This window comes from Bombus affinis, chromosome 1 (assembly GCF_024516045.1).
Source record: "Bombus affinis isolate iyBomAffi1 chromosome 1, iyBomAffi1.2, whole genome shotgun sequence".
Taxonomy (NCBI): Eukaryota; Metazoa; Arthropoda; class Insecta; order Hymenoptera; family Apidae; genus Bombus; species Bombus affinis.
Window position 1 is genome coordinate 10,260,939 of NC_066344.1, and position 27,967 is coordinate 10,288,905.

Consider the following 27,967-nt stretch of genomic DNA (forward strand, 5'->3'; position numbering starts at 1 on the left):
ATTTAATATAAAAATGTAATTCAAATGTATATGCATACATATATGTTCTTATATACGAGTGCTTTATGTAACATATGTATGTATATACAAATGCATATACAAATGTACATACATATGTATACCGTGCGTATTTTGTAACAAAGAACAAAAATGAATGATAGCGATTCAATCTAACATTTTTAAGGACAATATACTTAAAATTCTTATTAATTGCGTTTATATAAATTTTCAATATACTACAAGTGAGAACGTACGGGTTAATGAAATGTCTCAAAAAAATGTTACTTATTAACGTCAATAGACACAAGAAAATTGGCACAATACGTAGGTTTTGTTTCAAGCTATGACTAAACCAAAAAAGAAAGAAAAATGCACGAAAGAATAATAAATAAAAACATTTTTAAACATTTGTATTATATATTTTTTTACAAAATATAAATTATTTAATAGGTTAAATGTCCATGTTTGTGTAGCGTTTTATCTTATGGAATACTATATTTATTTTAACAAATCAATACTTGATATTATTTGATTTGTATAAATATATAGAATTATTACTATGTGGCATCAACAAGTTTTTGCTCTTGATGCTAAATACAATGCACAACGTGTAAATAAATTACCTACTTTAGGTTTGTATATGTATATTTATAATCCAATATATTGTAACACACTAAGATTTACAAATGATTAATGTAAGATAATTACAGGAATGCTTTATATTCGTCGTAGAAATCAACTGTTAAAAGAAAAGTTTAGTAAAGATCCAAAAATCAGAGAAAATTATATAAAGCTAAGAGCAAAACTATTATTTCTGCGATATGGCGAAAACTTAGAACAAAATAGTTTTAGTAGTTATACAACTGAAGAAGAGAAATCTGAAATTAAAACAAAACTTTATAATATACAACGAAAATCAATTGCAGAAAGTTTTGCCTTTGATGGAATGCATCATGTTTTTGATCAACACAATGCACCTGTAATGATGCTTAAGTTTGCAAATAATGATAGATCAAAGTTATGTTGTGCATCATTAGATGGATTATTATCGATATGTGATGCTATCAGTACTCCTCCAAAAGTGATAGCTTTATTGGAAGGACATAAAAAAGGTGTCACTGCATTAGACTGGAGTATTAGTAATGACCTTATAGTTTCATCTTCTCTAGATGGTACAATAAGACTTTGGAATGTCCTGAATCCAGAAAATAATCCAACTTGTTTACGAGTGGTTAATGATCAACAGCGAGCAGAAGTTTTATGCTGTGGATTTATACCCAAAAATAATAATTTGATTGTTGCTGGTAATTCTCAAGGACTAGTACAAATTTTGAATATATCTACTGGTATATATACTCGCAATGGATCTTGCAAAATTGGTGGAAAAGTTAGTATTCTTTAATCTTTCTTAATGATAAATGTTTATGTTAAAATTAATTATAATTCATTTTAATTCTTATAATAACCTGCCATTTTCTTAATTTTTTATTATTTTTTTTTATGAGTTCTATGAGAATACTGTTTGTTCTCACTTTCTAGAAATTTATTTAAAAAATAATATTAAATAAAAAGAGAAGTATTCTATTTCAGATTCTGTCATTAACTTGTGAGGGTAGCGGTGGTTCCATAATATGGGTTGGAAATGATAGAGGAGTTATTATGTCATTTCAATTGGAATCAGGATCAGGACGATTAACAAAATTAAAGAGAGTACAAGAAATTGGTGGAATGATAAGTAGTCTTTCTTGGCGTTCATGGCTTTCAAAAGATGCTCCATGGCCAGCACTTTTAGTGAGCAGTGCTTGTAATGTAGTATTATTGTACCATATTATTGACAATCAAGGTTCTTTATCTCTGTGGACAAAATATCCAATAAAACACAAGTAAGTTATTTGAATATTATTACAAGCATAAACATTTCTTTAATACGAAAAATGTATAAAATTATAACAAATAAAATGTAATTCATAAATTTGTTAACAGACAATACCTTGTGAGGTCTACTTTTTGCCCACAAATGGAAACGTGTTTAATAGCCACTGGTTCTGAAGATGGTACAATACATTTATTGGATTCAGCAAGAAAAGGCAAAGCAGCAAAAATCAACCGACTTGAAGGTCACGCAACACCGACAATTGCTTTATCTTTTAATTATGATGAATCTCTTCTTGCATCTGCGGATTATCAAGGACTTATTATTTTATGGCGTAATCGTCAACGTCATATATAAACTTTTAATAATGTACAAACATAAAATAATATTATACAAACATTTTATAAAAATAATTACTATAAGTAAAATATTTATAATAAAATTTTAAATGTTCTTTATCTGTCTTGGAACTTGAGCAAATTAATTATGTTATCTGTATTTTATCCAATACTATATCAAATTTTTATGATTTTCTGCAGAAATAAACTAAAATTAGCGAAGTTAATCAAAATACACGAAGCTAAAATATTTCGTACGTAAATGTGTATGTTATAACGGTATAGGAAATAATAACAATGAAACACATATTCTGTTTAAATCAATGTCTGCTTTGTATAACAATATATTAATCGTTCTCTATTAATATCCTATGTATTATAATGAGCATGGAGTTAGCATTATCAATAGTGATAATAGTAATAGTAATTGTAATGGTAGTAAAACTGCATAATAATCGCAGTGCTATTAATAGTAGTTATAACATGTACGTTTTCGATTTCACATATGTTAATGAAATTATATATCGGTGCAAATATCAAGTATATTGGTATTATTTGTATTTTTTAATATTTTTTATTAATCTAATCTATTCCGCCGCTATGTTATGATTTACTTTTCTTGTAGCAACATTGGAAACTTTGAAAGATATTTCCCAAAAATTGTATAATATTAATAATTAACAATTACTAACATATCTTTGTTGGTTTTCATTTTTATATTCAAATAAATATTTGCATATTGTGAATTTAATAGTTAATACCATATTCATAATAAACAATCTTTTTCTTGTGCACTTATGTCTCACGCAATATTATTCTTCTGTAAAAAATTATCTAAATATTAAAAATGGTTAAAAAAAGCTATGAGAGGTGCTCAAAAATATTTAAAAGTATGGAAAATAGTATGCAGGAAAGTACGGCAGCATATTTTCTGTGCTACTTCATTTGCAGTTTTACTAATTTGATTCATCAAATTAATCGAAATAAAAGTGCACAAATTGTGCCCATCACAGTTCTAATAAAAATAACAGTACAACGTACATTTAAAAAGAATTATTTGTGAATCAGTTACTGTACACGTTTAGCTAAAGGTTGAGACTTAATTATAGTACCGTCCCTCGATTGACACTATAATACTTTTAGAGTAGAGAGCTGTTTTTTTACTAATATAATTTTAATATAATACCAAGAAAGATACGGTATTTAAAGATAACAATAATTAAAAATCAATATGAATAATTATCATATATCATCAATGAAAGTAATAACATTAACTTACACAAATTTTACTTCTTTCATAACGATTACGTACTGAACAACTTTTAATAAATATTTACAGAATATGAAATGAAATTATTCGTTAGTTTTGATGTAGCTTTTAAAAATCGATTGTCTGCTATTTGATTCAATTAATTTCTTTATCGTCACATGAAGCTAATTGTATAAAAAATTATATCAGTATTAAGCTCTATTTATGTTAATGTTTCTATACAACAAACAAAAATTTAATATAATACTATAGACAATCGATTGAATCTCAGCCACAATAAAAATTTGCTACATCTTATGTACAATAATTCGAGATTCATTTAATAGTGAAATCGTTGAGTAATTACTATACTTTTGCAACGAAATTAGTTCGGACGGACTTCAGCTAAATTATTTCTTTTAACATTTTACTATCGTCTTCGAAACACATTAGTTCTGAGTCAAAACACTACACTTGTCAATAGGCTCAACTTTTTCTTGACTATCACATTGGGCACTTTTTGAAGAAGTCGGATCAAGACTCTTTTTTTGTTGAATGTCTTTGGGAGGCACCGTTGGTAACGTATTGTAATTCAAGGAGTTTGATAGAATATGTTGGTCCTGTGTAAAGTCTATACTTTGCAAGAATTCTGACATGTTTTCTTTATCATGCAACTGTTCTACATTATCCTCTTTTGTTTGTTTATTAGAAACAAAGGGTGAGCCAGTTGTAGATAAATTCAATTTTAAACGATCTCTAGTATGCCTTAATTCTCCTAATTGATATTGTTGACTTTGACTACAATCATTTAACAAGTCTATTCCGTTTTGTGATACTCCTTGTTCATCACCATCTATTTCGTCTCGTTCTTCGATCACTGACGTAGACGCACCAGGAAAGAATTGACTAACATATTTACTCTCGCTAGTTTGAAATTGAAACGGACGATTTGAACTGCTCACGAAAAACTCTTCATGTCCTATAACCAAAATAAGTTTGATGATATAAGGTAAAATATAAATTCATAAATATTCCACACATGTTATATTAACTAAAAAAAAAAAAATATATATATATATAATGCATATAATACCAGACCATACCAGTATGATTGGTATCATCATAATCAAGGGGATATAGATCTAATCGTGGTTCGTCTATCATTTCCTCCCAATCTAAAATTAGAGAAAAATTATATACGTCATAGATAATTTTCCAATTATTTTCTTATATATGAATTTCCAATTTCTAATATAATTTATTTGTACTTTAAAATATTTAAAATTTACCACTATATGAAGTTGGCTCCCAAGTAGTGGTTGGTTCTCCTTGAGTTTCTGTAGCCAGTGTTTCCTTCGGGTATTCGTATACACAGTGATAGCGCTGTTTCTTAAACCACACACTCTTTTTTTGATCCTGAATAGACCATACATTATAAATCTAATAAAATTTATATTGCATTACATAAATATAATCTAATATAGGTAATATACATACAAAGAAAATATTGCTAAATAAGGAATACCTACCAATTCATCCTAGCAGCAGAAGCAAATATAGAAAGATATAAATATTTACATTATATTTAAACAAATGTATAGTAAGTTATAAAACTTACACTAGATTTTAATGTTTTATCTGGAGATCTTAGTGCAGAACGATGAGGCGCTAATGTTGCATTCCAAGCTGATGGTGTAAATTCTTCTTCTTCCTCTTCTTCTTCTTCTCCTCCTTCTTCTCCACCTTCCTCTTCATCCTCTCCTTCTTCTTCTGCATCCATTTCATCCTCGATATCAGCATCTAGTATTTCTCCTTCATTATTACTTAAACAACTTCGAATTTGCACTTGCTCAACATGTGGTTCATTATACCTCTATAAAATAATATGAAATTATTACATATATAAAAAATAAATTCATATATATTTGATTATTTATTTATAATGCACCTACTTTCCATACAAATTCACCAGAACTGGAGCTATTATTTTCATCCTCTTCTTCGTCATCTTCCTCCTCTTCTTCTTCATCATCTTCGTCCTGACTAACCCACCCGTGCTCTGTTCCAAAACTTGTTGACATTAAATCATCTTCTAACGGTAAAGGTAATGGCAATGGAAAAGATGAAGGCAATTGTTGCCATTTAGATTCCTCCTCTGGACTTGGTAAAGGTGCTCCACCACTCGCAATCATAATGTGCGGCTTATCATCACGAGAACGAACTACCGAACAATTATAATCGAGATTTTCTTCTTCAGATAAGTCTCCATTGGTTGTATCTCGTTCATCATCTTGTAGTTTTTCTCCTAGTCCTTCTAACAAAATCATTTTATTTGTTCGAGTATCAACTAATAATACATCATCCGAAGTAACAGATTCTTTTGAAGCGATTGATGTATCCCTAGAATTTGATATTAAAGACTCCGAGGTAAGAGTACTTTCACGTTCTTCTTGGATTGGACTAAGTGGTGAATCATATACATTATACCTAAATATAATAGTAGACTTTTAAGTTTGGTTTTGAATAATAAATAAATTATAATCATTATTAACCCTTTGCGGACTACCGCCGCATATATGCGTTCTGTGTAAGCCATCAATTTGGCCGAGGAACTCATATATGCATTTGGCGAAAACAACTGATAGAACCAAAAGACTCATATGTGTGTCATTCTATTTATCCTGTGGAGAATCTGTGCTTGTACATATGTCTAGAATTTGACATCTATGAACGAAAAGCGTGTCTAAGCAGAAATGTGCGCTAGTAATTCTAAATGACTATCGCGGTAGCAGCTGGGCCCCACGGTACGGTTGACTACGAATCGTCCCGTCCGCAAAGGGTTAAATAATTTTATATTATATTGTTGGAAAATAAAACAGTACCTTATTGAAATACCCACTCCTCCACTACCTTGATTAGAAGATTCTTCGCCGTCATCATCGTCCCAATGTTTACTATCTATATCACTAGATATAGATGGATTATCATCATCATGAGCTTCTAATGGTTCTACAACAGACATCTGAGCACAAGGTAATTTCTCTCTAAGTTCATTTCGAATTGCTGTTACAAACTCTTCTTCTATATCAAATGATACATAAGAATTATCACTACGTAAACTCATTGTAGAACTATCTTCATCTTCAATTTCATTTTCATTTATTTTCCTTATTTCTTTTTCATTGTCACTTTCATATATCTTTTCTATTTCCTTTTCATTTTCAATTTTATTTCTAGTTTCTCTTTCATCATTATTTTCAATATTATTTTCATGTTTATTTCTATTTTCATTTTCTTTATCATTTTTACTTTCAATTTGATTTTTATCCTTATCATTATCATTTTCATCTTCAAATTTATTTGTATTTACATTTTCATTTTCTTCTCTATTTTTAATATCATTTTCGCATTTGCTTTTATTTTCAATTTTAATTTTGTCCTCATGTTCATTTGCATTAATAATTACATTATCATTGTCATTACTAATTCCAATTTCATTTCTATTTTTAATCTCAATTCCATTTTTGTCCTTATTTTGTAAATATTGTTTTAATTCGCCTTGTTCTTTGAGATACTTAATATCTGTTTGTATATTATGTTGTTCCAAATCTGTTTCTTGAGAAGAAAAATTGGTATTACTTAAATGTTTTAATTCTATACTTTTCTTAATATCAATCACATTTTCTGCCTGTATTTCTTGTTTATCTTCTGATACTAATTTTATGTCAGTTTCTACTAAACTAATATTAGGGGTACAATTTTCATTATTCTCTATTTCAACTACAGTATCTATAGTATGAATAGAATCAGATTCATCTTCATTTGTACAAAGAATTTTATTTTCTGTATAATTAATTGAAGTTAAGTTTTCTGTCATTTTTCCAGTATCAGGAAGTGTTGCATAGTACTCTGCATCAAGAATAGTATCAAGTTCAAATAATATTTGTAACTGTTCTTCTTCAGTATATATTGGTATATTCGCTGCGGAATCATTAGTAGAGGTGGAAGGAATTAAAGCATAAACATTCTCTTCTTCTTCACAGGATTCTTTATCTCTAAATCCAGAATCAGAACTTTGCTCATCATCAGGTGTAGATAATTGTTTTCTTTCTTCTTCATCTTCATTTGGTAAACATCTTCGGTTTATGTCTATATCTTCTTCATTAGAAAATTTATCACTTGCGTTATACATAGAGTGTTTCTGAGATTGTAAAGTATCTGGTGTAGATTCAATAGTTACAGTTAATTTTGGTGTGATATTATTTTCTTGTTTAGACGAAGATTCTATATATTCATTAAATTCACCTTCATCCAAGAAACCAGGTACTTTCTTTTCTAAAGCAGAATCCAATGCATGATTCCAAAGTGCAACATCAACTAAATTGCTTTCATCAGTCCCAAAACTAACTGAAAAATTATTAAGAAAACAAGTATTGTCGTTGTTTTCATACTTAAATGGATCATTAGATTGAGATTTATTGTTTTCTTCTAACATTTCACAAGAAGGTGTATCATCAGGTACATAACGTAGAAGAGGAAAATTAGGATCCCCTTTTGACAGAAGTCTTAATACATGTTTTTCACTGCATGCTTCTGTACTTGCACTTCTAACAGATCTAGTGTCAGATGCTTGATCATTTAAAGATAATCTCAAAATCGGAGTTTGAGTTTGATCCATAGTTAATGTCAGTAATTTTGGCCTTTCTGAAATGTCTAACATCCTGATTTTATTACAAGTATTATTTGGCAAAGGATCTCGTAATTTTCTTAACGCTTCGTCAAATTCATCTGCATGAATGCTATGTCTAAGATCGCTATCACTGCCGGTAGCGGGCAATTTCTTTTTCCCATATTTTTCTGACATTTGAGCTCCCATTGATAATTCTGCATCAGAATCAAAATCGATATGTACAAGTACCATTAAATCAGTAACAGATTTAGATTTTTGTTTCACTTTTTCAGTGTAAACTCCTTGTTCAATTCGTCCTTTCCAACTTTCTTCTTCAGTTTCAGAACTAGATTCATGATGAATAATATTTTTAAAGTTTGGTACGTTTTTTACTAGTTCACCAGGTCCGAGCCGAAATGACGACTGTCGAGGTGTATCGTCGACAATAGTGGTCCAATAATCTGAATCTATACTTCCTCGAAGATCTTGTAAACTAGCACTTCGAACATGTTTAGTATTAACTCGTAAATTCTCCCATCTTTGTTCAAAATCCAAATATTCTGTATATTCATTTAAAAGAAGTTGCTTTACCTCATCCAAATTTGGTCTTTTCTGTGGATTTAAATTCAAACATAAATGAATTGCTTGATATATATTTGATGGACAATTTTCTAGGTATGTTTGCAATACTTGTATACCATTTGATAAAAGATCAGTTCTTAAAGGTAAGAGCATTTGAATTACTTGTTCATCACTCTTATCGTGGTATGGTCTATTTCCCCATGTAATAATTTCCCAGAGAAAGATAGCATAACTCCACATATTTGCTTGAGATGTAATTTCTCTAGTTTCGATAGTAGTATCAGTACATTCTACACTTTCTGGTGCTGACCATCTAATAGGTAATGCACGATCTCCAACTACATAATAATCTTCAGGATATTTCTCCACACCAGTTCCATAATCTCCTAATTTTGCTGATAGGTCTGATGCTACTAAACAATTTCTGGCAGATAAATCTGTATGTACAAATCCATGACTATGCATATGTTTCAATCCAGCAGCAATATCCAGTGCCATCCGAATTGGGATGTTTTCTTTACTAAGTGCTTCTTGAGATTTTTTATCATGATTTGATAATAAAAAACCTTTGAGGTCACCTACTGAACATGACTCAAATAGTAATAGATACGGATCAGTTTCTAAACAAAATCCTAATAAAGTTAAGATATTTTGATGATGTAGCTTCAAATATGGAGTAGCCTCTCCAAGAAACCAGGCTTTTTCCTTCATAGTAGCTTCTTCTGTAAGAATTCTCACAATAACACCACCATTTTTAGAAGTTCTCCTGTGTCCTTCTAAATCTGCACGACCTTCGACAACTTTTCCAAACCAACCATGACCTATCTCTCTTAAATACTTCAATTTTTCTCTGGGTACACATAAATCCTGTGCATCAAACCACTCGTGACAATGTTCTGGCAGAGTATTAGAATCAGAATCATGTTCTTCAAAAAAAGACGTTGATAAAGGTAATGGTTTAGGTTTTGTAGTATTTCTAGGTCCAGATATAATATGTTCTACAGGCAAAGGTTCAAATTGTACTCTCTCTGAAGCAACTAACACATGTGGAACATTCAATTCTAAACCTTCGAGAGAATGTTCAAATACTGATTCCTGACCAATATTGTTTCCATCTTTGAATTCCTATAACATAAAACCACAATTATATTTTCTAAATCTTTTCATAAAAAATTAAAATATATTAAATTATATTACATACTACAATTACTTGCAAATAATACACATGCAGCTATATCTAAATATTGAAAGAAAAATAACAGACATGATACATTTATTACTTTCTTTATATATAAAATAACATGATTATTTTACAATATATTTAAATGTAATGAATATTAATGATTTTTTCTACATTCATAAATAGAAAGCTTTTGTAAGAATTATATAAACTGTTATAATTTTATGATCAACAATATATCTGAACATGTAAAATAAACAAATAGTGTTTAATGCTAAAACAATCTTTTGTTTAAATTTACATTGCTATCATGCTTTGAATACTTAAATAGAAGGGATTAATTACAACTCTTGTTGATTCTTAATATGATTTTCTAATAAAATTATATTTAAATTTTGTCATTCAAAAAGTTTGTAGCATTAATTTTACCTGATTGCACTTTCCTGTTTTGTCCTACAATTAGTAACATATAAGTCATTATTCTTAAACAATAAGTAATCTTGGTAAGGAATTTCATTTGTTATAAATAACATAATAAATGACAATAAATTACCTGAAATCCCTTAGGTCTCCTAGGTCTTCGACAACAAAGACAACCAACTAAGGTAAATGCTGTAGCAGTAACGCTTAAAAGACCAAGGGTATATTGTATCCAGTATCGTTCCCATTTTGATGAGGCATAGGAGTATGGCAAATCTATTATAAGCAAAATAACCTCTCACTAGCAACATGTTATCAAAATAAATATTCAAATATGCAATTAACGTACCTGTCCGTATAGAAGATGATACAGGATAGGCTGTAAGTGTCGGAAGACCCGCCCAAAACAGCCAACATATCCAACATAATATGATATTCAGCATCGCGCATTGAAACTCTTCAATGGTGTGATCGCGATCTATTTAAGGCATTCTTAAAAAATGTATTACTTCTTGAAAAAATGCATGACTGCAAAAACTGAGAAAATCTAGTAGATCGTAACACGTTCTAATTTTACGACACACATATCACAACTATCTGTAATCTCATATTTTTGATGTCTACAATCTATTGGAAACTAGCTTCGGTATACAATGTTGTTAAATAACTTTGTCACAGCGATGATGAAGTGTTGCAATAGTATGTAAAATAGAAATACACTTTTCTTAGGGAAACCACCTGGGCCAAGCATGATACGTATCGTAAACCGAATACAATACAATCGGCCACGGTCCGGTTAAAAGGTAGGTGTAAAATCACCACGCTTGCCAAACCCAGTTCTATTCTTGCCCCTCTATTCTATCTATTGCTTTATTGCTCTCTTTCTATCTCCAATGCTACACACTAATATGAATGTATTCTGACTAAACGATCGCCCTAAGTTGTAACATTTTGATGAGTGCAATATTATGTGTATGTTTGACTATTTACTAAATTGTAACAACGATTGAATAATCCTTTCTTATTTCTACTATCATACATATGTTGCAGCATATAATGTACATGATAGATTTAATGGTAATTAAATACAACATATACATATATATATATAATGTTATATTTGATGGCAATTACAAATATAACATATAATGTTTTATTTGATCGCAATTAAATACAAAAAAATTTTGCAAAAATTATATCTATAATGTTACGTGTAAAGATTATATGTCTAATTTAATCTAATGTAATAAATATGAATAATATAATAGGTGCACAATTAATGCTACCGAATAAATAAAAAATAATTTTAGAAAAATAATACCTTATTCTCTTTTACTCTTTCCCCAAATATTTTTTTGCTAAAATTAGTATTATTTCTAAATAAAATGTTATTCAAATGTTCTATTATAAAAATAAATTCAAAATAATTCTACTACGTAACAGTATTAGATCTTTTCTCTTGTTCTCTTTCTTACTATTTTCTTAACGTATTCTTTTCATTCTTGACGTACAAAATTTTTATGTAAACAAACTTATGTATATATTTTATAATACGTATCTCATCAAAAATGTTTAATTAAGATAAATATAACTAGAAAGAGTTTTGTAATTACAAGTTTTTATTAAAAATTTATAAACTGCTAATTTGGAAGATTATGTATTGCATTATGATTACTGTATACAATTACAAGAATTTTTAAATTGGATTATACATATACATAGAAGTACAACAGGCAACAAAAAATAAATATAATATTTACAGTAACCCATTATATTTCTCTTAATATAATGTAATACGTATAATGAAATATAATTTACAATCCTTTAATTGTTAATACAACAAACAGCTTAACAAAATCATATAATTTAATATATTTATAGATATTAAGATAATTAATTAGACGGTAAAATCTTAAAAAATAAAAACGTTTAGTACAACTGGTCCCATGGTGTAATGGTTAGCACTCTGGACTTTGAATCCAGCGATCCGAGTTCAAATCTCGGTGGGACCTTAAAAACATTTTTTTCTGATAATGTGAAAAATTTACTATAATTTTATTAAAGGAAATAACAAATTTATATCAAAATTTTGAAGATTCAGTAATATATAAAAATAATAGTTTTATAATAGTTATATGAATAACATATTTATTAATAATTTGTTTTGAAGTAAGTAGTTATGAAAACATGAAATATAATATCATCTAATATTCAGAATAATAGTAATTATTATTATTATTATATTATTTTTATAAAACTTCTATTTTCTTTTGTTGCAAATTGAAAAAGACAAAATATTTTTATTCATAAAGTATACATTTAAAGTAGAGGGCGTCGTTGTCAGCTGTCATGTCTAAGTTCATTTTGGGATCGTTCAATTTAAAAGGTTAGGATAATTTATAACCTTTCGTTTTTAGTTTTTGGATAGAAATAAAATTTTAATAATAGGTAGCGTAAATTTCTGCCGAAATGAATAAAGAATAAGCTTGTACATTATGAATCCTATATATTGTATACGAAATAAATGAATTATATTCATATAATATACCCTTATATTAAAAATTTTTTAACAGAAACGTAGATATAAATTTTAGGGTTAATAAAATTATTGAAAAAAATTGCAATTATGAGCGAAAAATCTGATTCTGTTGTGATAATTAAAGCAAACCCTGTTCGTAAGGTATTTAAAGCTCCAGTTAAAATAAATAAAATACCTGAAGAAATTTTAAACGATCCATTGTTAAATGCAGCAATTGCTGCGTTACCCTGTAATTACAATTTTGAAATACACAAATCAGTATGGAGAATTAGGGAAGTCAAAGCTAAAAGAGTTGCATTACAAATGCCTGAAGGACTTCTAATGTATGCTACAACTATAGCTGATATTATTGAAGACTTTACAGATGCAGAAACTATTATAATGGGAGATGTTACTTATGGTAAGGAATTTTATTATTGTGTAGTAATAAAAAGATTATTTAATTGTAGGTTTTCTATATACTCTCTAATTGCTAAAATACATAATTACATAATTTAAATATATATTATATAGTTATATATAATTCCAAATAAAAACTAATATAATTGATACAGGAGCATGCTGCATAGATGATTATACTGCAAAAGCATTAGGTGCAGATTTTTTAATTCATTATGGTCATTCTTGCTTAATACCAATTGATCAAACTGTTGGTATTAAAGTACTTTATATATTTGTTAACATAAAAATTGATACTTCACATTGTATTGAATGCTTACAAGCTACATTATCAATTACAACAAAAATTGGACTTGTAAGTACTATACAATTTGCTGGCACATTACAAGCAATTGCAATGGAGATGAGAAAAAATGGTTATGAAGTATCTACTCCACAAAGTAAACCATTAAGTCCTGGCGAGGTATTGATATTTGTATATCTTATTAGGCTAGACTCAAATTACATATATATCTTTTTGCATGTGTTGTAATCTTTACATTATAAGTAAATCATATTATTGCTTAAAGATTTTAGGTTGTACAGCACCACAGATTCGATGTGCTGATGTAGTTATCTATGTAGGAGATGGTAGGTTTCACTTAGAAGCAGCAATGATTGCTAATCCAAAATTAAGGGCATTTCGATATGACCCCTATGAGAAGAAATTGACAGAAGAATTTTATGATCACGAACAAATGCTAAAAACTAGATTAGCAGCAATTGAACATGCAAAAGAGATTGGAAGATTTGGATTAATACTTGGTACTTTAGGAAGACAAGGAAATCTTAATGTTTTGAAAAATTTAGAAACTAGAATTAATTTATTGGGAAAGAAAAATGTTATTATATTGCTCTCAGAAATATTTCCAGATAAAATTAAATTATTTAAAGGCGTTGATGCTTTTATACAGGTTGTTTATAGTTATAAAATTTGTTCTCTTAATTATATTTTCATAATTATGATAAATGTACATTATTATTCCTATATTACAGATTGCATGTCCACGATTAAGTATAGATTGGGGAACAGCATTTGAAAAACCTTTTCTCACACCATATGAAGGAGCTGCTGCTTTAAAAATGATAAATTTTAATAATGATAAGCCATATCCTATGGATTTTTATGCTTCAGCTAGTCTTGGACCATGGACTCCTAATTACAAAGAGTCTGAATTAGAAAAACAAACTAACACTTGTTGTGGTAAATGTAAAGATAAAACATAAATAATAAAGATTAATTTATATTTAACTTAATACCATTAGAAGTTTTATCTTTTGAGTACCATTCAAAAAGTGGTTAGTAATATTGTTAAGACTTTAATAATTTATAAATGCTTTTTGATCTGATATTAATTTATTATAAATTCAGTAACAAAGGTAATGATTATTTATTGTTTAGTTTTTAATATATTTTATTTTACATGCAACAAAATTTACATTTAAATTACATGTAACAAACATATATGATACGTTTAACTGTATTTCACACTACCTTCATGAGTAGTGGTGTGATTATAGAAATGTCCGCGTGGGCGAATTACGTCATACGCCCACCTGTAGCTGCATATCTATATAGTACCTTTTATGAATGTGTGTAATAAGTGTATGTCACAAATATAATTTTTACACATTGCCCAAATTTTTCAATCCTAGAATTTACAAATTATTAAAAGATTTATATTTAACATTATTACATCCGATTCACATATTTTCATAAAATTATAGTTTATAATCTATGTGTTACATCGTAAATAAAAAATTACAATTTCGCAGAATATTATTTAATTTTTACTTTTGTTAGCGCTGCGCTATTACAAGCAACTTAAAACAGAAATATTTTCAAATAAATATTATATCAAATAAATATTATATAAATTAATTTTGTATACACAAATGAAAATTTATAAGAAACAAACAATGTTTTACGAAAAAGTTATTAAGAAAAGGTCACAGGATAGATCGCATAGTTCCCGGGGGTGGAAGGCTGTTTCGGCCGCACCCCGGCATCGCTACATCAGTCGTCATTCCAACGTGGCTCAACAAGTACACGCGGCAGTGTACAGTTGATTCAAATATTTGAAAATGTACCACATAATATAAGATAACTGTAATCTTGTTTTGCTTACAAATATATCGAAGAAAAGCGTAACGAGACACTCGCGTTTCAAGAATATTAACAAATTTAGACATATTTATTATCCTTATACTTTATTTCTCCATTGATCTGTTAAAAGTGAAACAAAGTATCTTACTTGTAAGTATATAAATAACATTTCAATCTTACTTTTAGATATTACAATTTTTTATTTAATTTGTATACTAAAAATATTATTCTTTTCTATAAATGTAAGGATATTTACTTATCTATACATTGACCTTGAAATATTGTTTATGAAATAATTTTCATAATTAAATATTTAAATTATTTAACATTAACAAGGAATAATAAAAAATAATTAATTAAAATGTGACTGTATCCTATAAATAATATATAACACTTTTAAGAAGGGAATCTCTGAATGACATCCAAAGTGATGAATGGGAATAACTGGGAGGGAAAATGGCCTAAACTACAAACACGGACTAATAAAACAGTACACAAGAATAGTAAGCGAACTAAAAAATCTGGATTAAAGTTATCGAATTCATCTAAAGGAACAACACCTAGACAAAGAACTCTTAGAAGATTGGAAAGTAATGAGAGAGAAAGAATGAGAATGCATAGTTTAAATGATGCTTTTCAGGTAGATATAACTGTCGCAACTTGTAACAAAAATTATCTATTTCTAGAAAAACATAAATCTTTTTATTTTGTAGTCTTTACGTGAGGTAATTCCACATGTATCAAAGGAAAGACGATTATCCAAAATTGAAACCTTAACGTTGGCAAAAAATTATATAATTGCTCTCACAGATGTGATATGTGCAATAAGAAGTGAAGAAAAAACTATAGATTCACAGTCAGAAGTTTCTCAATCTCAAGAATCATCTAAGAACATAAATATTTGTCTAAATATGAATATTCCAATTCCTTCAAAATCCTGTAGTTAGGGAAATATCAATATTTATTGGAATAATTATTCATACACGTAAAGAAACAATTCTAAAATCACTGCAGGCCTCAGAAATAATAACAAATATTTTACATTAACGGCAGTATCAAAGAGCTGTTAAATTTTACTTTATGTAAATCTTTTCATTCAAGATTTATCCTCATATATCTGATTAAATAATAGATCAAAGAATTAATAAATTCATATCTAATTCTAATCTCATTTAATTTAGTTTTATTTGTATCTTTTAGCAGTATTATTGAAAATCAGTGCCAAAGAATACTATTATTTTCATGAAATAAAGCAGTATTATATTCTAGTAGTTACTATATATATGTTGTGTAGTATTAAGAAATATTAATATTATTATAGCAAAATATTTTAATTAAATTGTTTTGAAATTATGAATTTCATGGTATATTGTTCCATATATTGAATTAAATACTGTTAATATAATAATTAAGAATACTTATAATATATATGTACGAGTATTTAAGAATACTATAAATGTTACCAAATATGAATTATTTATAGAATATATGTTATAATTTGTTATGTGAATATATATTATAGTTTGTTTTTTCATATATTTATGTATAAGTAAAAAACAAATAAAGATATATTTTATTTATGTACTTATTTTCATGTTCTTTTTCTTTTCATCTCTATAAGTAAAGATTACATAGAAACATGAAAAAAATATACAAATAAAATCGTTTTATTAGAAGAATAAATAATATATTTGTTATGTACAAATTATGGAAAAATTATTTAAGAAAACTGATTATTTTCTTATATGAATATATTATTATATATTGCATTATCTAATATTACTATATTGCATTGTCTAATGTCATTGTTTTAAAACAATTAAATATTTTAAGAAATTAATTCACAGCAAAGGAAATAGGCCAGGTTTCTAAATCCTGCAAATTAACTAGCACACCTGTTTGTGTCTTAGAAAATGTTGGAATACAAATCAATCGTATTGTTTGTCCTTCATCTGCTGTGAATACATATTTTATTTTACCAAGACTATTTCTTCATTATAAATATAGAAATAAAAATTAATAAAGATTATATATTTACCTGTGAATAATTTGGTATCGTACTTATCCATATTACCAACAAAATATATATCAGGACATTCTGTTATAATAAATGGATCAATTTCGCTAGATGGATAAGCTGGTATAGTATCTGGTGCAGTTGGTGCATAATGTCGCCAAAGTAACGTACGTTCTAACCACATTAATGGTGAAATATCAACAAGTCCAGCAACTTTCATGATATCTATAATTGGTTGACCACTGGATCCAGCTACAATACGAGAGTTTATACTACCAATCCATGGATTAGTAACTCCATAAAAACTTTTAAACCTATAAATATGAATATTAATATTCATATAAACCTATAAATATGAATATTATGATATTCTGTCATATACACATATGTTTTACATTACCTGAAACATTGTGACAAAATGCATGGATGAAGTGGTTGTTGAGGTAATGTATGACACGTTGGATCAAATTCTCCAGGCATTAATATTATGGGACAACATTGTATGATAGGGTGAAGAAAGTTATCTAATTTATGTGTTACGCTTGCAGTCTCTTTAAATATCGCTGCATCATGTGCATTTGTCTCAAAATAATTTTTATAATTGTGGGTCTCCACAGATCCCCTTACACTATTTCCTATGTTAATATTATTGTTATTTATTGCAAATACTATTATTACTAATGCACATTAAATACCTGCTATAATAATACACACAATAGATGCCACATCTTTATGAACTTCTTCACAACCAATCATTCCAGTGATCCATTCAAATAATAAATCTGTACTTAACGATTGTAAATTATTTGCTAGATCTAGGCCTGAAATTATTAAAATCTTTCCTTGCGTTTCTAGTGGTCGATCAAATGTTGATAATTTTGGACAACATCCTGGCAAACACCAATCTATTACCTGGAACCAATACATTTTATAAAAGAAAAAAAAGAGCAAAACTCAATTAAATCAAAGAGACAAAATATCAAACTAAATTTAAATTACAATTTTTATTTTAATCACATTATGTATTTCTTTGTAATTTTAATTATTTTTGTAAATTGTATAAAAGAAGATATTTACTGAAAGTTCACCATCCTTTAGATCATGTCCCAATACAGCACAAACAATACCAGTAACTACATCTTGAATATTTATATGATTATCAACCAATTTAATACGTAATGTTTCATCTTCCAAGTACAATATATCTTTAAATGACGCATAATTTGCTCTGGCTGGTTGGGTTTGTAATTGAAGTTCGGTACTGAGTTCGCGTAATAACGATGGTTTCAACTCTTGATGTTTGTATAAAGTGCCTATTATAATACAAGTATCATTTTCGTTTCTTTCACTAAGTTGTTCAAGAGTAACTATTTTATTGTGCCCTACAGCAAAATATTAGATATCAAAAAATATAACCTAAAATGATAACAAATGTAATTTCTATAAAGATATCTACCCCATTTAATTTTCGCTTTTTGCAAAAGATGATCTTTTAATGCTTTTAATCTTGCTTTATAAATACTACAATATTGCTGTTCAAAACGTTGTTCAGAAATATTAAACTTTTTAAAGTCTTCGAATATACATGACTTGCGACGATACGTCGGTTGCGGTTGAATTTCCATTTCAGAAAATGCTTTTATTGGATATTTATAACAATACACTGTAGTTTTAGTAAATTGAATATATAATATAATATATTGAATATGAATATAATATATTACCATATTCACTAAAATTAAATAATCATAAAAATTATAATACTAAATATAAAAAAAGAATATTAATGCAATTAAGCAGTTTAATTTTTTCTTTGAAAGTTATCGATTTTTAATATTTTTATGACATACAACAAATAACATTTCACAAAATGTTGAAGCTATATTCGTTTTTGAGATATTTTTTCAACATTTAAATTGAAATAAGAAAAAAAAAAATCACTATAAATACAACCTATTAAATAAATTGCGTTTAATCAAAGGTATGTTATAGTTACATGTACATATAAGATATGGGTCGATTATTTATGAAGATAAGCAATTACTTATCAAAATTGAACGAAATCTCCATTAAAATTTATTTTGATATCAATTTTATCAAAAAATTTCATGTAGATATTATATGATTTTATAAAACTGGATATCAAATCTTAATTATTAAGTGATGTATGTAAGATAATTTATTTTATACTGATATCAATATTCGTTATGTGTTGACTATATTATAAATAAAAAATTATGCACAACCTTGAATACATAAATATTGTATGAACAAATAAGAGAGAATACACTTTATATATTAAATTAAATATTACCCAATATTCTACATTGTATAAAACATGATAAATTAATTAAATGATTATGCCGGATTTGGTGGCAATCCCATTGACCAAGTATCTAATAATTTTTTATCATGAGGTCCAGCGCCTAAACTAAGCATAAGTCCAGAGAGATCACCACTATGACCACGTCCTCGCATGGCATGAACTACTTTGGCAATGCTACAATTATAATAAAAATTCACAGATAACACAAGAAATATTGTTGAATATTAATATAAAATACGCAATATAATTATACTTTGCCCATTCCTCTTGTAATGCAGCAAAATGCGCCTTCAAGGTCGAATTTCCGAGTTTCTCATTTTCAAGTGATTTTTCAATTTTTGTTAATAACGTTGGTAATTTTAGTGGCAATGTTCCTGTCCATCTAACAATATGTGAACTTGAATTTTCAACTTTGTGTTCATCAGTAACAATATCTAATCTACATACATTTGCACAAGGTAAAGGAACAGCTACTGACGTGTCAACACCTGAAATTAATGTGATTATTTATAAAATATTTAATAAAATATCTATATCTTAATATTTTTGTAACAATAATGTACATACCAATAAAGTTACACTTGTTAGGATCCATATATTCTGTTGCTTGAGTCTTAACTCTTCTACATGCACGTGGAATAAGAGAACTAAGTCCATATAACGATTCCAATCTTTCAATGTTTGGACCTCTTACCAAAATTTGAACGCCCGTTAAACTAGAATATAAAAGTTGTCTAAATTGATCCTTCCCTAGTACAGCTCTCAAATCTTTAAGTATCACTGTAGTAGATTTCCCTGAGACCTCTGAGAATTCGAGTGTTGTTTCTGGTTCATTTGAGTTTAAAGTTAAATTTACAGGTAATTTGGCATTTACTAAAGTAAATCCATCTTCAGTTTCTAAACAACGAGAAATGCTATTTGATGAAATAAATTCAAGTATATATTCTTTATAAATGTGGTATTTTTTGTGATGCTAACCAATTTGATCCTCCAAATTGTAATTTAATTCATCATCTAATAAGCTCATGGGAAAAATTTCTATGAAATGTCTTGCTCCTGCACTAAGAATCCATACCAGCCACATGTGGATTCTGGTTTAATTGTAATTTATTAATATTCTATTTTGTAAGTATTGGATACTTATCCCATAACTATAAAACAGACCTTATAAAAACATGTTTTTCATTGGTTATATCACTAAAAGTTCTAGGCTGTCTGTTTGAATTATTATATAATCCTGGTCCATTGTTGGCTGTTGATAAACGAACAACTCTTTGTGGACATTCTGCTTCTTCTGCATTGTACTTCTTTTCAGCAAAATCTTGTAATTCTCGAATTACTTCTTTTAAATTATCAACTAAAAAGGGCCACATATTTAATAGAAATTGTTTATCCCTCATGAAAACAATAAAACTGCACCATTTACGAAAACCTCTTGCCTGTAAAAAGAAAAAGAGAATACCTTAATATTGATGAATTACTTTCTAAATTCCTTTCTAAAAATTTAAGATTATAATTAATGACATGGTTTGAATAATTTGTTGTAATAGCTACCAAACATGCTTTTTCGTTGCATAATTCACCTGGGCATCTTTTAATGTAAATGTATGACTTAAAACATGCCCCCTATATTCATCTCCAAAGTAGCAAACACCTTCTTTACCAGGATGTACTTCACAGCTTAGGCTCCTTAAAAAATTAAAACATACATAGGATTATTAAGTTTTAAAGGATTGAGTAATATAAATTCATGTTATTATATATATAAAATATATATTTAAAAAATACGAAGGAATATTTCATAATTATTATACCTAAAGCATGCATGCTTCAGCAAGCACCAAATATCTTGAGTTAATGATTGTTGAGCAGAAAGAAATGATGTCCTTGTTTCATGTTCATTACTTAAATATTTCACATTACCAATACTCTGACATCCTTCACATTCATGCTGTCCATCTTCCATAACACTTTGACTTCTTCTTAGTATTTCTTTTGGACCATAGAATTTCAGTTTCTCTGTACTTTGATTATCATAATTACGATATGATTGAGTTGTAAATATCACTTTAGGTCCATGTGATTCACAGAAAATACATAAAGCAATCACAGCATTCATTGTTAATATTATTGTTTTTTTTTATACGAGTGTTACAAATTTACTGTTCATATATTTTTATATCCTTATCACTCTTATCATCTTAAACACACACATTATGTATTATGTGTATGTGTGTGTGCGTATAAATAACGCAATATATTCGCAAGATTTAAATAAAATATTTAAATGTTATACATATTTAAGAATTTAGAAAGTTAGAATTATAATTTTAAACATAACCTCTGTTCATAATGTCAGATATAAAATGTATCTAATATAAAAACACAATGTGAGTGTATTATTTATTAATTTTTAGTTCACGCTTTGAAACAACGAAATTAATTTTTTTCAGCTTTTTCACGTGATAAGACAGAAATGAAGAGAAGCCAAGAACACGTGACATTATGATAGTCTTTTATACATATCTGAACATACATTTATATCATTCGTTTGTATGATGCCTGCTCACGCATACATTCATAGTTTTGATGACCTCGTACATATAAGTAAAAGCAGAAATATATTTATGTAGCATAATGAATCGCTTCATCTAAGGTGTAACATGTAATATCATTTAATATTTATTAATTTCTTTTTTCATGTATTAATATATTTAATATTAATATAACTAATAATACTTATGAGATACTTATTACAAATTTATTATTTTGTATTATGATAAATTAATTTTAACTTAGTGCCTTCATATGCAGCTCTCATCCATATACCTACTGAATGTGCTTGAGGATTAGGATATTTGAGTTCCTAAAATAGATTTTAAATAAATTTTTCTTATTTTAGTATATTATTACAAACTAAAATTTGTGAAGTAAACTATAGTATTTTATATTTTTTACATGAGAAGATTGTGTATACAAAACATTTGTAGTGAAATTTTCAGCGGCTTTTACAGCTATTCCAAATGCATCAATAGGATCCACATTTCTACTTAATGCATTTTGTAAATCTATCTGTACTGCTGTTAAAGTGGTTAATAGAATTTGGTCATCTACAGAGGATGCTTTAAATTGTTCAATTGCTTTATTTGCAGTAATTAACACATGTAACCATACATCTACTGTTATTTCTTTATCATTTTCATATTTCGAAAAAGCCTAAAATGTATTATACATTTAAAGGGTTAACCATATATGCAACCGAAAAGTTAAACATAATATATTATATCTTACTTCAGCAATATAGAAAAAAAATAAAAAATATAGCCTTCCTTGTATATCACTCACTGTCTTTTGAATGATATGACTAATTTGTAAAAATGTTATATATAAATTTGTTCCTAATATTTCATTTTTCTGTAAAATGTTTTAATTAAAATTCCATTATGTATGTTTTTTTTTTTTAAACATGTTTAATATCCAACCTGGATAGCATTTTGTATAGCTTTAGCTCCACATGCAAGACTTGTACCATAATCTCCATTGCCATATTTTTGATCCATTATATTCAATTGTCTTTCACATGCTATTATTGCTTCACACGCCATTGATATGATTAATAAAAATGTTTGACTAGTTTTATGATTCATTGTTGGTCCTTGTAAATTTAAAATATTCCAGTCCATATTCTACAAATTCATTAAGATTTTATTATACTATATCTTCCATAATACAATAATAGAATGTAATTACCTTATGGTTTGTTTTTAATGTAATTAATTTTGTTTCGTCATGCTAGAAATTAATTTTAGTTTCAAGCTAAAATATAATATAAATTGAAAAATAAAGAAGAAGCTAATTCCATAAATTTTACAATACCTTTTTAGTTTCTATTGCCTCTAAACCTAATGCTACTGGCCAAGTAGATACAAATGTTGGAAAATCTAAATATTTAATTAATACTGTATTGAATGAAAGATTTAATAGACAAATGTGAAAACCATTATTATTTGAATATTTCATAAATTCTTTCATATATATTCTTTTTAGTTTTAATCCATTTATTTCTATCTGTTGCAAAAGTTCTAAGATAAATATATTTCCTTGTATTTGGCTACAACCTAAGGAATAGAAAATGTTTCAAGGTAACGAACAGGATTTAAATGATAAGCAAAATTTTTAAATGTCTGATTCTTTTGTACCAAAGTTACTTATTATAATTGCAACCTCATGACCAATACAAAACTTTTTGGTTTCATATATATTTGTTTTAGTTTGATTTTGTGATGTTATATTTAATATATCTATCAGTGGTTTGAGTACTTGTTTAACTAAATTTGGGAACATTTCCAATTTATATCCTTCATGAATTATATTTTCAAAATAATTATCTGCAAAATATAATCTTTTCTTTATATTATATTATTAGACAATTTAATTTAAAGAAAATTGTGTAACCTGTTTTTAAAAGTACTATTTCTCCACTATTTGCAATAGAATTACAAAAAGAATAGATCTCATCTAAACATTTTCCTTCTTCTGACATAGCTCCAGCTATTTTACATATAAAAAGTGTAGGTAGAAGATTATGTTCTTTTACACTATTACCAAAATAAAGCATATCACTGCTATTTATTGTTATTAGTCTAACAACATATCCTTTTAGTTCAGCGTATAATTTTGCCAAATTAAAGTTTATAGAATATTCCGCATAATTTTGTACAATTAACAATATACCTGTATATATATTTTTTATTTAATTATTTAATAATATAAAATAATATGTTATTACATAATTATATCTTATTACCTTCAGTGTGACCAAATCCAACTTCTTCAATAACTCTTAATATATTATCAACAGAAGGTGCAGAAAAGGTATTTCCTAAAACTGCAGCTGTTAACATCCCAGGACCCACAACTCCTGGATATATTAATTCATTTTCAGCTCTGCTACCAGATATTAATTTAACCTATTATTATAATACCATATAATATCGTAATTAAAATTTTTATTTAATCATGACAAATTATGTACCTTCCCAATCATATTTGCATAATCTTTACGTAAGATTGCATTACATTCTTCTAATGCAATTAAGCTATTATGTATTTTTGCCATTCCCATAAGACTTTTATTCATTATTGTGTCAAAATAATCATACTCTTGTTCTCTTAATTCACACATCTTTTTGCATAAAAATATTACCTTCATATGTTAGTGTAATAAACTTAAATAAGTATTTATAATAAATATATTATATTATGTTAAAAATATAACTTATAATTTTCAAATATTGGCTTTCAATATCTTATATTTGTAAATTGAAAAGGTTATTTAAACAGTTAACCTACCTAATTTGAGGCAAGTACAATCTTATCCCAAAATCCCTTATAATAGACGATATATAGACGATAATCTTTTATTTATTTCTCAAAACATAATGTTATTATTCATTTTATTATGAAACAATAATTCAATTAGTTTTTATAAATTTGAATGCAGACACGTATAATTTAAAAACCTATACATAATCAATCTTTAGAAACTCATATGAATTGACAGTTTTATATTTAATATTAAAATCTATTTGTTGTTAAAAAAATGTATACGTCAAATTAATATTATGAAATTTAACATATAAAAGTTAATGTAAAAAAATTAAGAAAGATATCATATATACAAAGATGTATTTATTTATAACTGCTTGATTCAGCCTTAAATGGCTGAATGTTGCACTACATTTTGACTACTTTTGCAAACTCTGCTTTTCAAAAGTATCAATTCATATAAAAATTTTTGATAATTATTTTTTTTAATACTTAAAGTAAAAATTTAATAATTAGATAAGATTAAGTCAGATCAATATGAAATAAGAACTTTGAAAGCAAAGGTTGCAAATACATTGGTGACAAGGTTTATCTCGTCTAATATTCATGTAACAACCTTAAACATTATCAGTCTACAAAGTTATACTAAAATTTGCTTACATAAATGTATTTAAATACATTTGTCATAACAATATCAGCAGTGTAGTCATGCATTCACACAAACGATGCATGTAATATGTACATCATTCTATGCTTAAAAATTCATTATTTTCACGCTGCATTCATACCACGCAGGGATTTTTGTGTTTGCCTAACCCTATCTGGTATGTATTTATGAGTTGTATCTTTACCTGCGTTATTTTAAAAATCTACAAACGGAAATAGCAATCGTACTTTGTATCACATTAATTTTTTACTGGTTAATTTATAAATTTGCAATATCTTCTGAACTTGAACAAAATTTCTGTACAATTTTACATTAATCAAAATTTTGGAACAGCTCCAAACAGAAATGTGCAATTTATGTGTATTGCTATATCATAAATCAAGGATAGTGTTGATAATAATGCATATCTAAACTCATGCAAGTTACCAATCATCCCTTACAATATTCAAAAAAATGCTGCTCTAAAGTTACATATGTATATGTATTTAAAGTTCCAAATAAATTAATTTTTAAAGTTGCATGTACAATAAAAAGTTGATATTTCATACAAGAAATTCGTTGTAACAAATAATTATGTATGAATTCTACAACAGTTTAAATTCATCAATTGCAACTTTGTGGTATCCAACAAATTATGTTCATTTCTAATTTTCAGATTCAATTCTACACAGTTATTCACTGATTCTTCAATTACTTTTAAATCACAAAACAGGCTAATCTTTAACACTGTTTGCCATTCTGTACTACCTCAAGATGTATCTCCATAACTGTTATAAATTTCTGTGTCTTTCAAAGTGACTTTGTGATATTATTAAATAATCGTTTACCCCACCATGATTCCAAATCAAATGGTTTAAAATCTGAAATAGTATATTTATTTTAATCTATCTCAATTATATATAGTCTTTTTTTAAAAGAGAAAAATTATAGCTTACCTTGGAGGGTATCATTTGGTTCACCATCATTGTAATACACTATAGAACTAGGACCTGAAATTTACAAAATATTTTTATTTATTATCAATATTTAATCAAATATCAATTAGTTACTTATGAATTTGTATATATGCAAAGATATACATATTTAATGCTTAGAAAGGTAAATAAAAGTAAAAAATTTACAGTCTGCTTCAATTAAATTTAAAAAACTTACTGGAAGGTTCTGAACAATCTGAACCATCAGAAGATTCAGTTCTTTGTCGTGTATTAACTTGATTCCATGCTGATAAATAAAAATTATAATTGTAGTGTTATGATATTATGCAATACAAATATAGTATAAATATATTTCCTTATACACTATGAAATAAAAATTTTGTTATAACTTTCAAAATCAAGTAACAGAAATGTTTAACCTACATTCATAGACAAATTTAATAAGTTCTTCATGCTGAGGTGTAATAACTTCTTGCATTTGATGCCTCTGCGAACTGAATTTAGATTTCCCATTCATGTGAAAGACTGGTTTTGGCACATGGCTGTGAAATAATAATTGTTTTTATTATACATATTAATGTACGAAAAAATTGCTCATAGTACATCACATAACTATTTTCTGAAAGCATATGATAATGATATGATTGTGTAATACTTTATGAATTATAATTTACGAGTCTTTAGGAATACAACATAGGAATTGCACGTGCTTACTATCAACGGACAATTATGAATTGCGTAATGTCGAAATGCTGAAGTTACAAAAAGAGAGAGGAAAGAAACGAACCAGGGTTAACATGGGTTCAAGCATTACTTACCGGGTGGCCTCGTGGTCATCATCAGGATCTGCTTTTCTCGTTAAATCACGCAAAGTTTCCAGCCTCTCGAGGTTCTGACTAATCCCTGAAAGATAATAATGTTCAACGAAGTTGATATTATAACTGTTTATAAATACAGTTAAAAATTCTTCTGGTATCGGTACCTCTTCGTGTCTTAGCGGCTATCTTGCTAGGTCCTTTTGATACAGTATACATGTTTCTTATGAGAAAAGCACAACAATAACTTTGAACTATATCTTCGATACCAGATCATCCGAGATTAATCTTGAAATCTTAGTATAGAATCAATCAAATTGTATACTGTTGGTTCAACTGGTACCGATTAGACCAACCGCACGGGTTGAAATGATCAGCGTGAAATACACGATGAGTGAACCACGTGACCTTAGCTTGTGGTATCGCAATGATATATATTCACGAACATATGTATCTGTACTTACACATCGATGGACCAATATGA

The 27,967-nt window shown here is 27.5% G+C and overlaps 7 protein-coding genes, 1 long non-coding RNA gene and 1 other non-coding gene across 15 annotated transcripts; 5 read left to right on the forward strand and 4 right to left on the reverse strand.

Annotated features, from left to right (window-relative positions):
- Positions 1-84: 84 nt before the first annotated feature.
- Positions 85-2,331, forward strand: LOC126921344 (WD repeat-containing protein 13-like). 2 transcript variants are annotated; one of them, XM_050732967.1, is made up of 5 exons: positions 85-324; positions 451-632; positions 711-1,387; positions 1,591-1,883; positions 1,984-2,331. In XM_050732967.1, the coding sequence occupies exons 2-5, from the start codon at positions 560-562 to the stop codon at positions 2,228-2,230; spliced, it is 1,290 nt and encodes a 429-aa protein (XP_050588924.1). In that variant the 5' UTR covers positions 85-324; positions 451-559; the 3' UTR covers positions 2,231-2,331. The 2 variants fall into 2 exon arrangements, with proteins under 2 accessions (XP_050588924.1, XP_050588843.1); XM_050732886.1 differs by having other exon boundaries at positions 85-632.
- A 189-nt stretch (positions 2,332-2,520) lies between these two features.
- Positions 2,521-11,345, reverse strand: LOC126916632 (rho-associated protein kinase 2-like). Of its 3 annotated transcripts, none has more exons than XM_050722662.1 (9): positions 10,661-11,345; positions 10,445-10,587; positions 10,321-10,344; positions 6,343-9,836; positions 5,413-5,947; positions 5,079-5,333; positions 4,750-4,900; positions 4,564-4,635; positions 2,521-4,439 (listed from the first exon to the last, which is right to left on the reverse strand). In XM_050722662.1, exons 1-9 carry the CDS (start codon positions 10,752-10,754, stop codon positions 3,910-3,912), a joined length of 5,298 nt encoding a protein of 1,765 aa, XP_050578619.1. In that variant the 5' UTR covers positions 10,755-11,345; the 3' UTR covers positions 2,521-3,909. The 3 variants fall into 3 exon arrangements, with proteins under 3 accessions (XP_050578619.1, XP_050578697.1, XP_050578780.1); XM_050722740.1 differs by having other exon boundaries at positions 4,750-4,876; positions 10,661-11,344; XM_050722823.1 differs by lacking the exon at positions 10,321-10,344.
- Positions 11,346-12,251: 906 nt separating this feature from the next.
- Positions 12,252-12,323, forward strand: Trnaq-uug (transfer RNA glutamine (anticodon UUG)). The gene has a single exon. It is a non-coding gene; the product is annotated as a tRNA-Gln (tRNA).
- Positions 12,324-12,631: 308 nt separating this feature from the next.
- LOC126914029 (2-(3-amino-3-carboxypropyl)histidine synthase subunit 1) lies at positions 12,632-14,545 on the forward strand. Its single transcript, XM_050717457.1, has 5 exons — positions 12,632-12,697; positions 12,906-13,250; positions 13,405-13,712; positions 13,819-14,202; positions 14,285-14,545. The coding sequence occupies exons 1-5, from the start codon at positions 12,661-12,663 to the stop codon at positions 14,513-14,515; spliced, it is 1,305 nt and encodes a 434-aa protein (XP_050573414.1). The 5' UTR covers positions 12,632-12,660; the 3' UTR covers positions 14,516-14,545.
- On the reverse strand, positions 14,190-19,095 carry LOC126914015 (DNA polymerase delta subunit 2-like). Of its 4 annotated transcripts, XR_007709551.1 has the most exons (7): positions 18,869-19,095; positions 18,490-18,794; positions 18,108-18,324; positions 17,813-18,047; positions 17,434-17,726; positions 14,784-14,940; positions 14,190-14,444 (listed from the first exon to the last, which is right to left on the reverse strand). XR_007709551.1 is itself a non-coding variant. In XM_050717438.1 (6 exons), the coding sequence occupies exons 1-6, from the start codon at positions 19,035-19,037 to the stop codon at positions 14,915-14,917; spliced, it is 1,245 nt and encodes a 414-aa protein (XP_050573395.1). In that variant the 5' UTR covers positions 19,038-19,095; the 3' UTR covers positions 14,675-14,914. The 4 variants fall into 4 exon arrangements, 3 of the variants coding, with proteins under 3 accessions (XP_050573395.1, XP_050573386.1, XP_050573377.1); XM_050717438.1 differs by lacking the exon at positions 14,190-14,444 and having other exon boundaries at positions 14,675-14,940; XM_050717429.1 differs by lacking the exons at positions 14,190-14,444; positions 14,784-14,940 and adding an exon at positions 17,047-17,350 and having other exon boundaries at positions 18,490-18,725.
- LOC126914033 (protein dimmed-like) lies at positions 14,995-16,455 on the forward strand. The gene is made up of 3 exons (XM_050717471.1): positions 14,995-15,545; positions 15,797-16,035; positions 16,109-16,455. Exons 2-3 carry the CDS (start codon positions 15,811-15,813, stop codon positions 16,340-16,342), a joined length of 459 nt encoding a protein of 152 aa, XP_050573428.1. The 5' UTR covers positions 14,995-15,545; positions 15,797-15,810; the 3' UTR covers positions 16,343-16,455.
- A 273-nt stretch (positions 19,096-19,368) lies between the features above and the next one.
- Positions 19,369-25,288, reverse strand: LOC126914315 (triokinase/FMN cyclase). The gene is made up of 17 exons (XM_050718072.1): positions 24,774-25,288; positions 24,546-24,708; positions 24,194-24,472; positions 23,938-24,126; positions 23,615-23,856; positions 23,489-23,530; positions 23,221-23,424; positions 23,030-23,152; positions 22,697-22,954; positions 22,534-22,604; positions 21,553-21,708; positions 21,322-21,427; positions 20,903-21,177; positions 20,717-20,829; positions 20,306-20,635; positions 19,992-20,226; positions 19,369-19,912 (listed from the first exon to the last, which is right to left on the reverse strand). The coding sequence occupies exons 1-17, from the start codon at positions 24,948-24,950 to the stop codon at positions 19,771-19,773; spliced, it is 3,105 nt and encodes a 1,034-aa protein (XP_050574029.1). The 5' UTR covers positions 24,951-25,288; the 3' UTR covers positions 19,369-19,770.
- LOC126914317 (uncharacterized) lies at positions 21,859-22,762 on the forward strand. Its single transcript, XR_007709629.1, has 2 exons — positions 21,859-22,128; positions 22,192-22,762. It is a non-coding gene; the product is annotated as an uncharacterized LOC126914317 (long non-coding RNA).
- A 121-nt stretch (positions 25,289-25,409) lies between the features above and the next one.
- On the reverse strand, positions 25,410-27,891 carry LOC126914291 (MAPK regulated corepressor interacting protein 2). Its single transcript, XM_050718035.1, has 6 exons — positions 27,651-27,891; positions 27,487-27,571; positions 27,092-27,210; positions 26,886-26,954; positions 26,669-26,722; positions 25,410-26,593 (listed from the first exon to the last, which is right to left on the reverse strand). Exons 1-6 carry the CDS (start codon positions 27,700-27,702, stop codon positions 26,523-26,525), a joined length of 450 nt encoding a protein of 149 aa, XP_050573992.1. The 5' UTR covers positions 27,703-27,891; the 3' UTR covers positions 25,410-26,522.
- Between the last annotated feature and the right edge of the window lie 76 nt (positions 27,892-27,967).

Excerpts from the sequence above, each read along its gene's own strand:
- LOC126914033 (XM_050717471.1), top strand. The coding sequence starts at position 15,811 with ATGACATCCAAAGTGATGAATGGGAATAACTGGGAGGGAAAATGGCCT. Across the intron at positions 16,036-16,108 it reads GTTTAAATGATGCTTTTCAG|TCTTTACGTGAGGTAATTCC; the intron begins GTAGATATAACT and ends TTTATTTTGTAG.
- LOC126914015 (XM_050717420.1), bottom strand. The coding sequence starts at position 19,037 with ATGGAAATTCAACCGCAACCGACGTATCGTCGCAAGTCATGTATATTC. Across the intron at positions 18,325-18,489 it reads TAAAGGATGGTGAACTTTCA|GTAATAGATTGGTGTTTGCC; the intron begins GTAAATATCTTC and ends TATTGGTTCCAG. Across the intron at positions 17,351-17,433 it reads CGATACCAAATTATTCACAG|CAGATGAAGGACAAACAATA; the intron begins GTAAATATATAA and ends ATGTATTCACAG.
- LOC126914291 (XM_050718035.1), bottom strand. The coding sequence starts at position 27,702 with ATGTATACTGTATCAAAAGGACCTAGCAAGATAGCCGCTAAGACACGA. Across the intron at positions 27,572-27,650 it reads AGCCGCTAAGACACGAAGAG|GGATTAGTCAGAACCTCGAG; the intron begins GTACCGATACCA and ends ATTATCTTTCAG. Across the intron at positions 26,723-26,885 it reads AGATTGTTCAGAACCTTCCA|GTCCTAGTTCTATAGTGTAT; the intron begins GTAAGTTTTTTA and ends TGTAAATTTCAG.
- LOC126914315 (XM_050718072.1), bottom strand. The coding sequence starts at position 24,950 with ATGAAGGTAATATTTTTATGCAAAAAGATGTGTGAATTAAGAGAACAA. Across the intron at positions 22,955-23,029 it reads TTTTTTTCTATATTGCTGAA|GCTTTTTCGAAATATGAAAA; the intron begins GTAAGATATAAT and ends AATACATTTTAG. Across the intron at positions 21,178-21,321 it reads TTACATTAAAAGATGCCCAG|GCAAGAGGTTTTCGTAAATG; the intron begins GTGAATTATGCA and ends TTCTTTTTACAG.
- LOC126921344 (XM_050732886.1), top strand. The coding sequence starts at position 560 with ATGTGGCATCAACAAGTTTTTGCTCTTGATGCTAAATACAATGCACAA. Across the intron at positions 633-710 it reads AAATAAATTACCTACTTTAG|GAATGCTTTATATTCGTCGT; the intron begins GTTTGTATATGT and ends AGATAATTACAG. Across the intron at positions 1,884-1,983 it reads AAATATCCAATAAAACACAA|ACAATACCTTGTGAGGTCTA; the intron begins GTAAGTTATTTG and ends ATTTGTTAACAG.
- LOC126914029 (XM_050717457.1), top strand. The coding sequence starts at position 12,661 with ATGTCTAAGTTCATTTTGGGATCGTTCAATTTAAAAG. Across the intron at positions 12,698-12,905 it reads GGGATCGTTCAATTTAAAAG|GGTTAATAAAATTATTGAAA; the intron begins GTTAGGATAATT and ends TATAAATTTTAG. Across the intron at positions 13,251-13,404 it reads AATGGGAGATGTTACTTATG|GAGCATGCTGCATAGATGAT; the intron begins GTAAGGAATTTT and ends TAATTGATACAG.
- LOC126916632 (XM_050722662.1), bottom strand. The coding sequence starts at position 10,754 with ATGCTGAATATCATATTATGTTGGATATGTTGGCTGTTTTGGGCGGGT. Across the intron at positions 5,948-6,342 it reads GGAGTGGGTATTTCAATAAG|GTATAATGTATATGATTCAC; the intron begins GTACTGTTTTAT and ends TATTATATTTAG. Across the intron at positions 4,901-5,078 it reads ATAAAACATTAAAATCTAGT|ATTTATAATGTATGGTCTAT; the intron begins GTAAGTTTTATA and ends AAATTTTATTAG.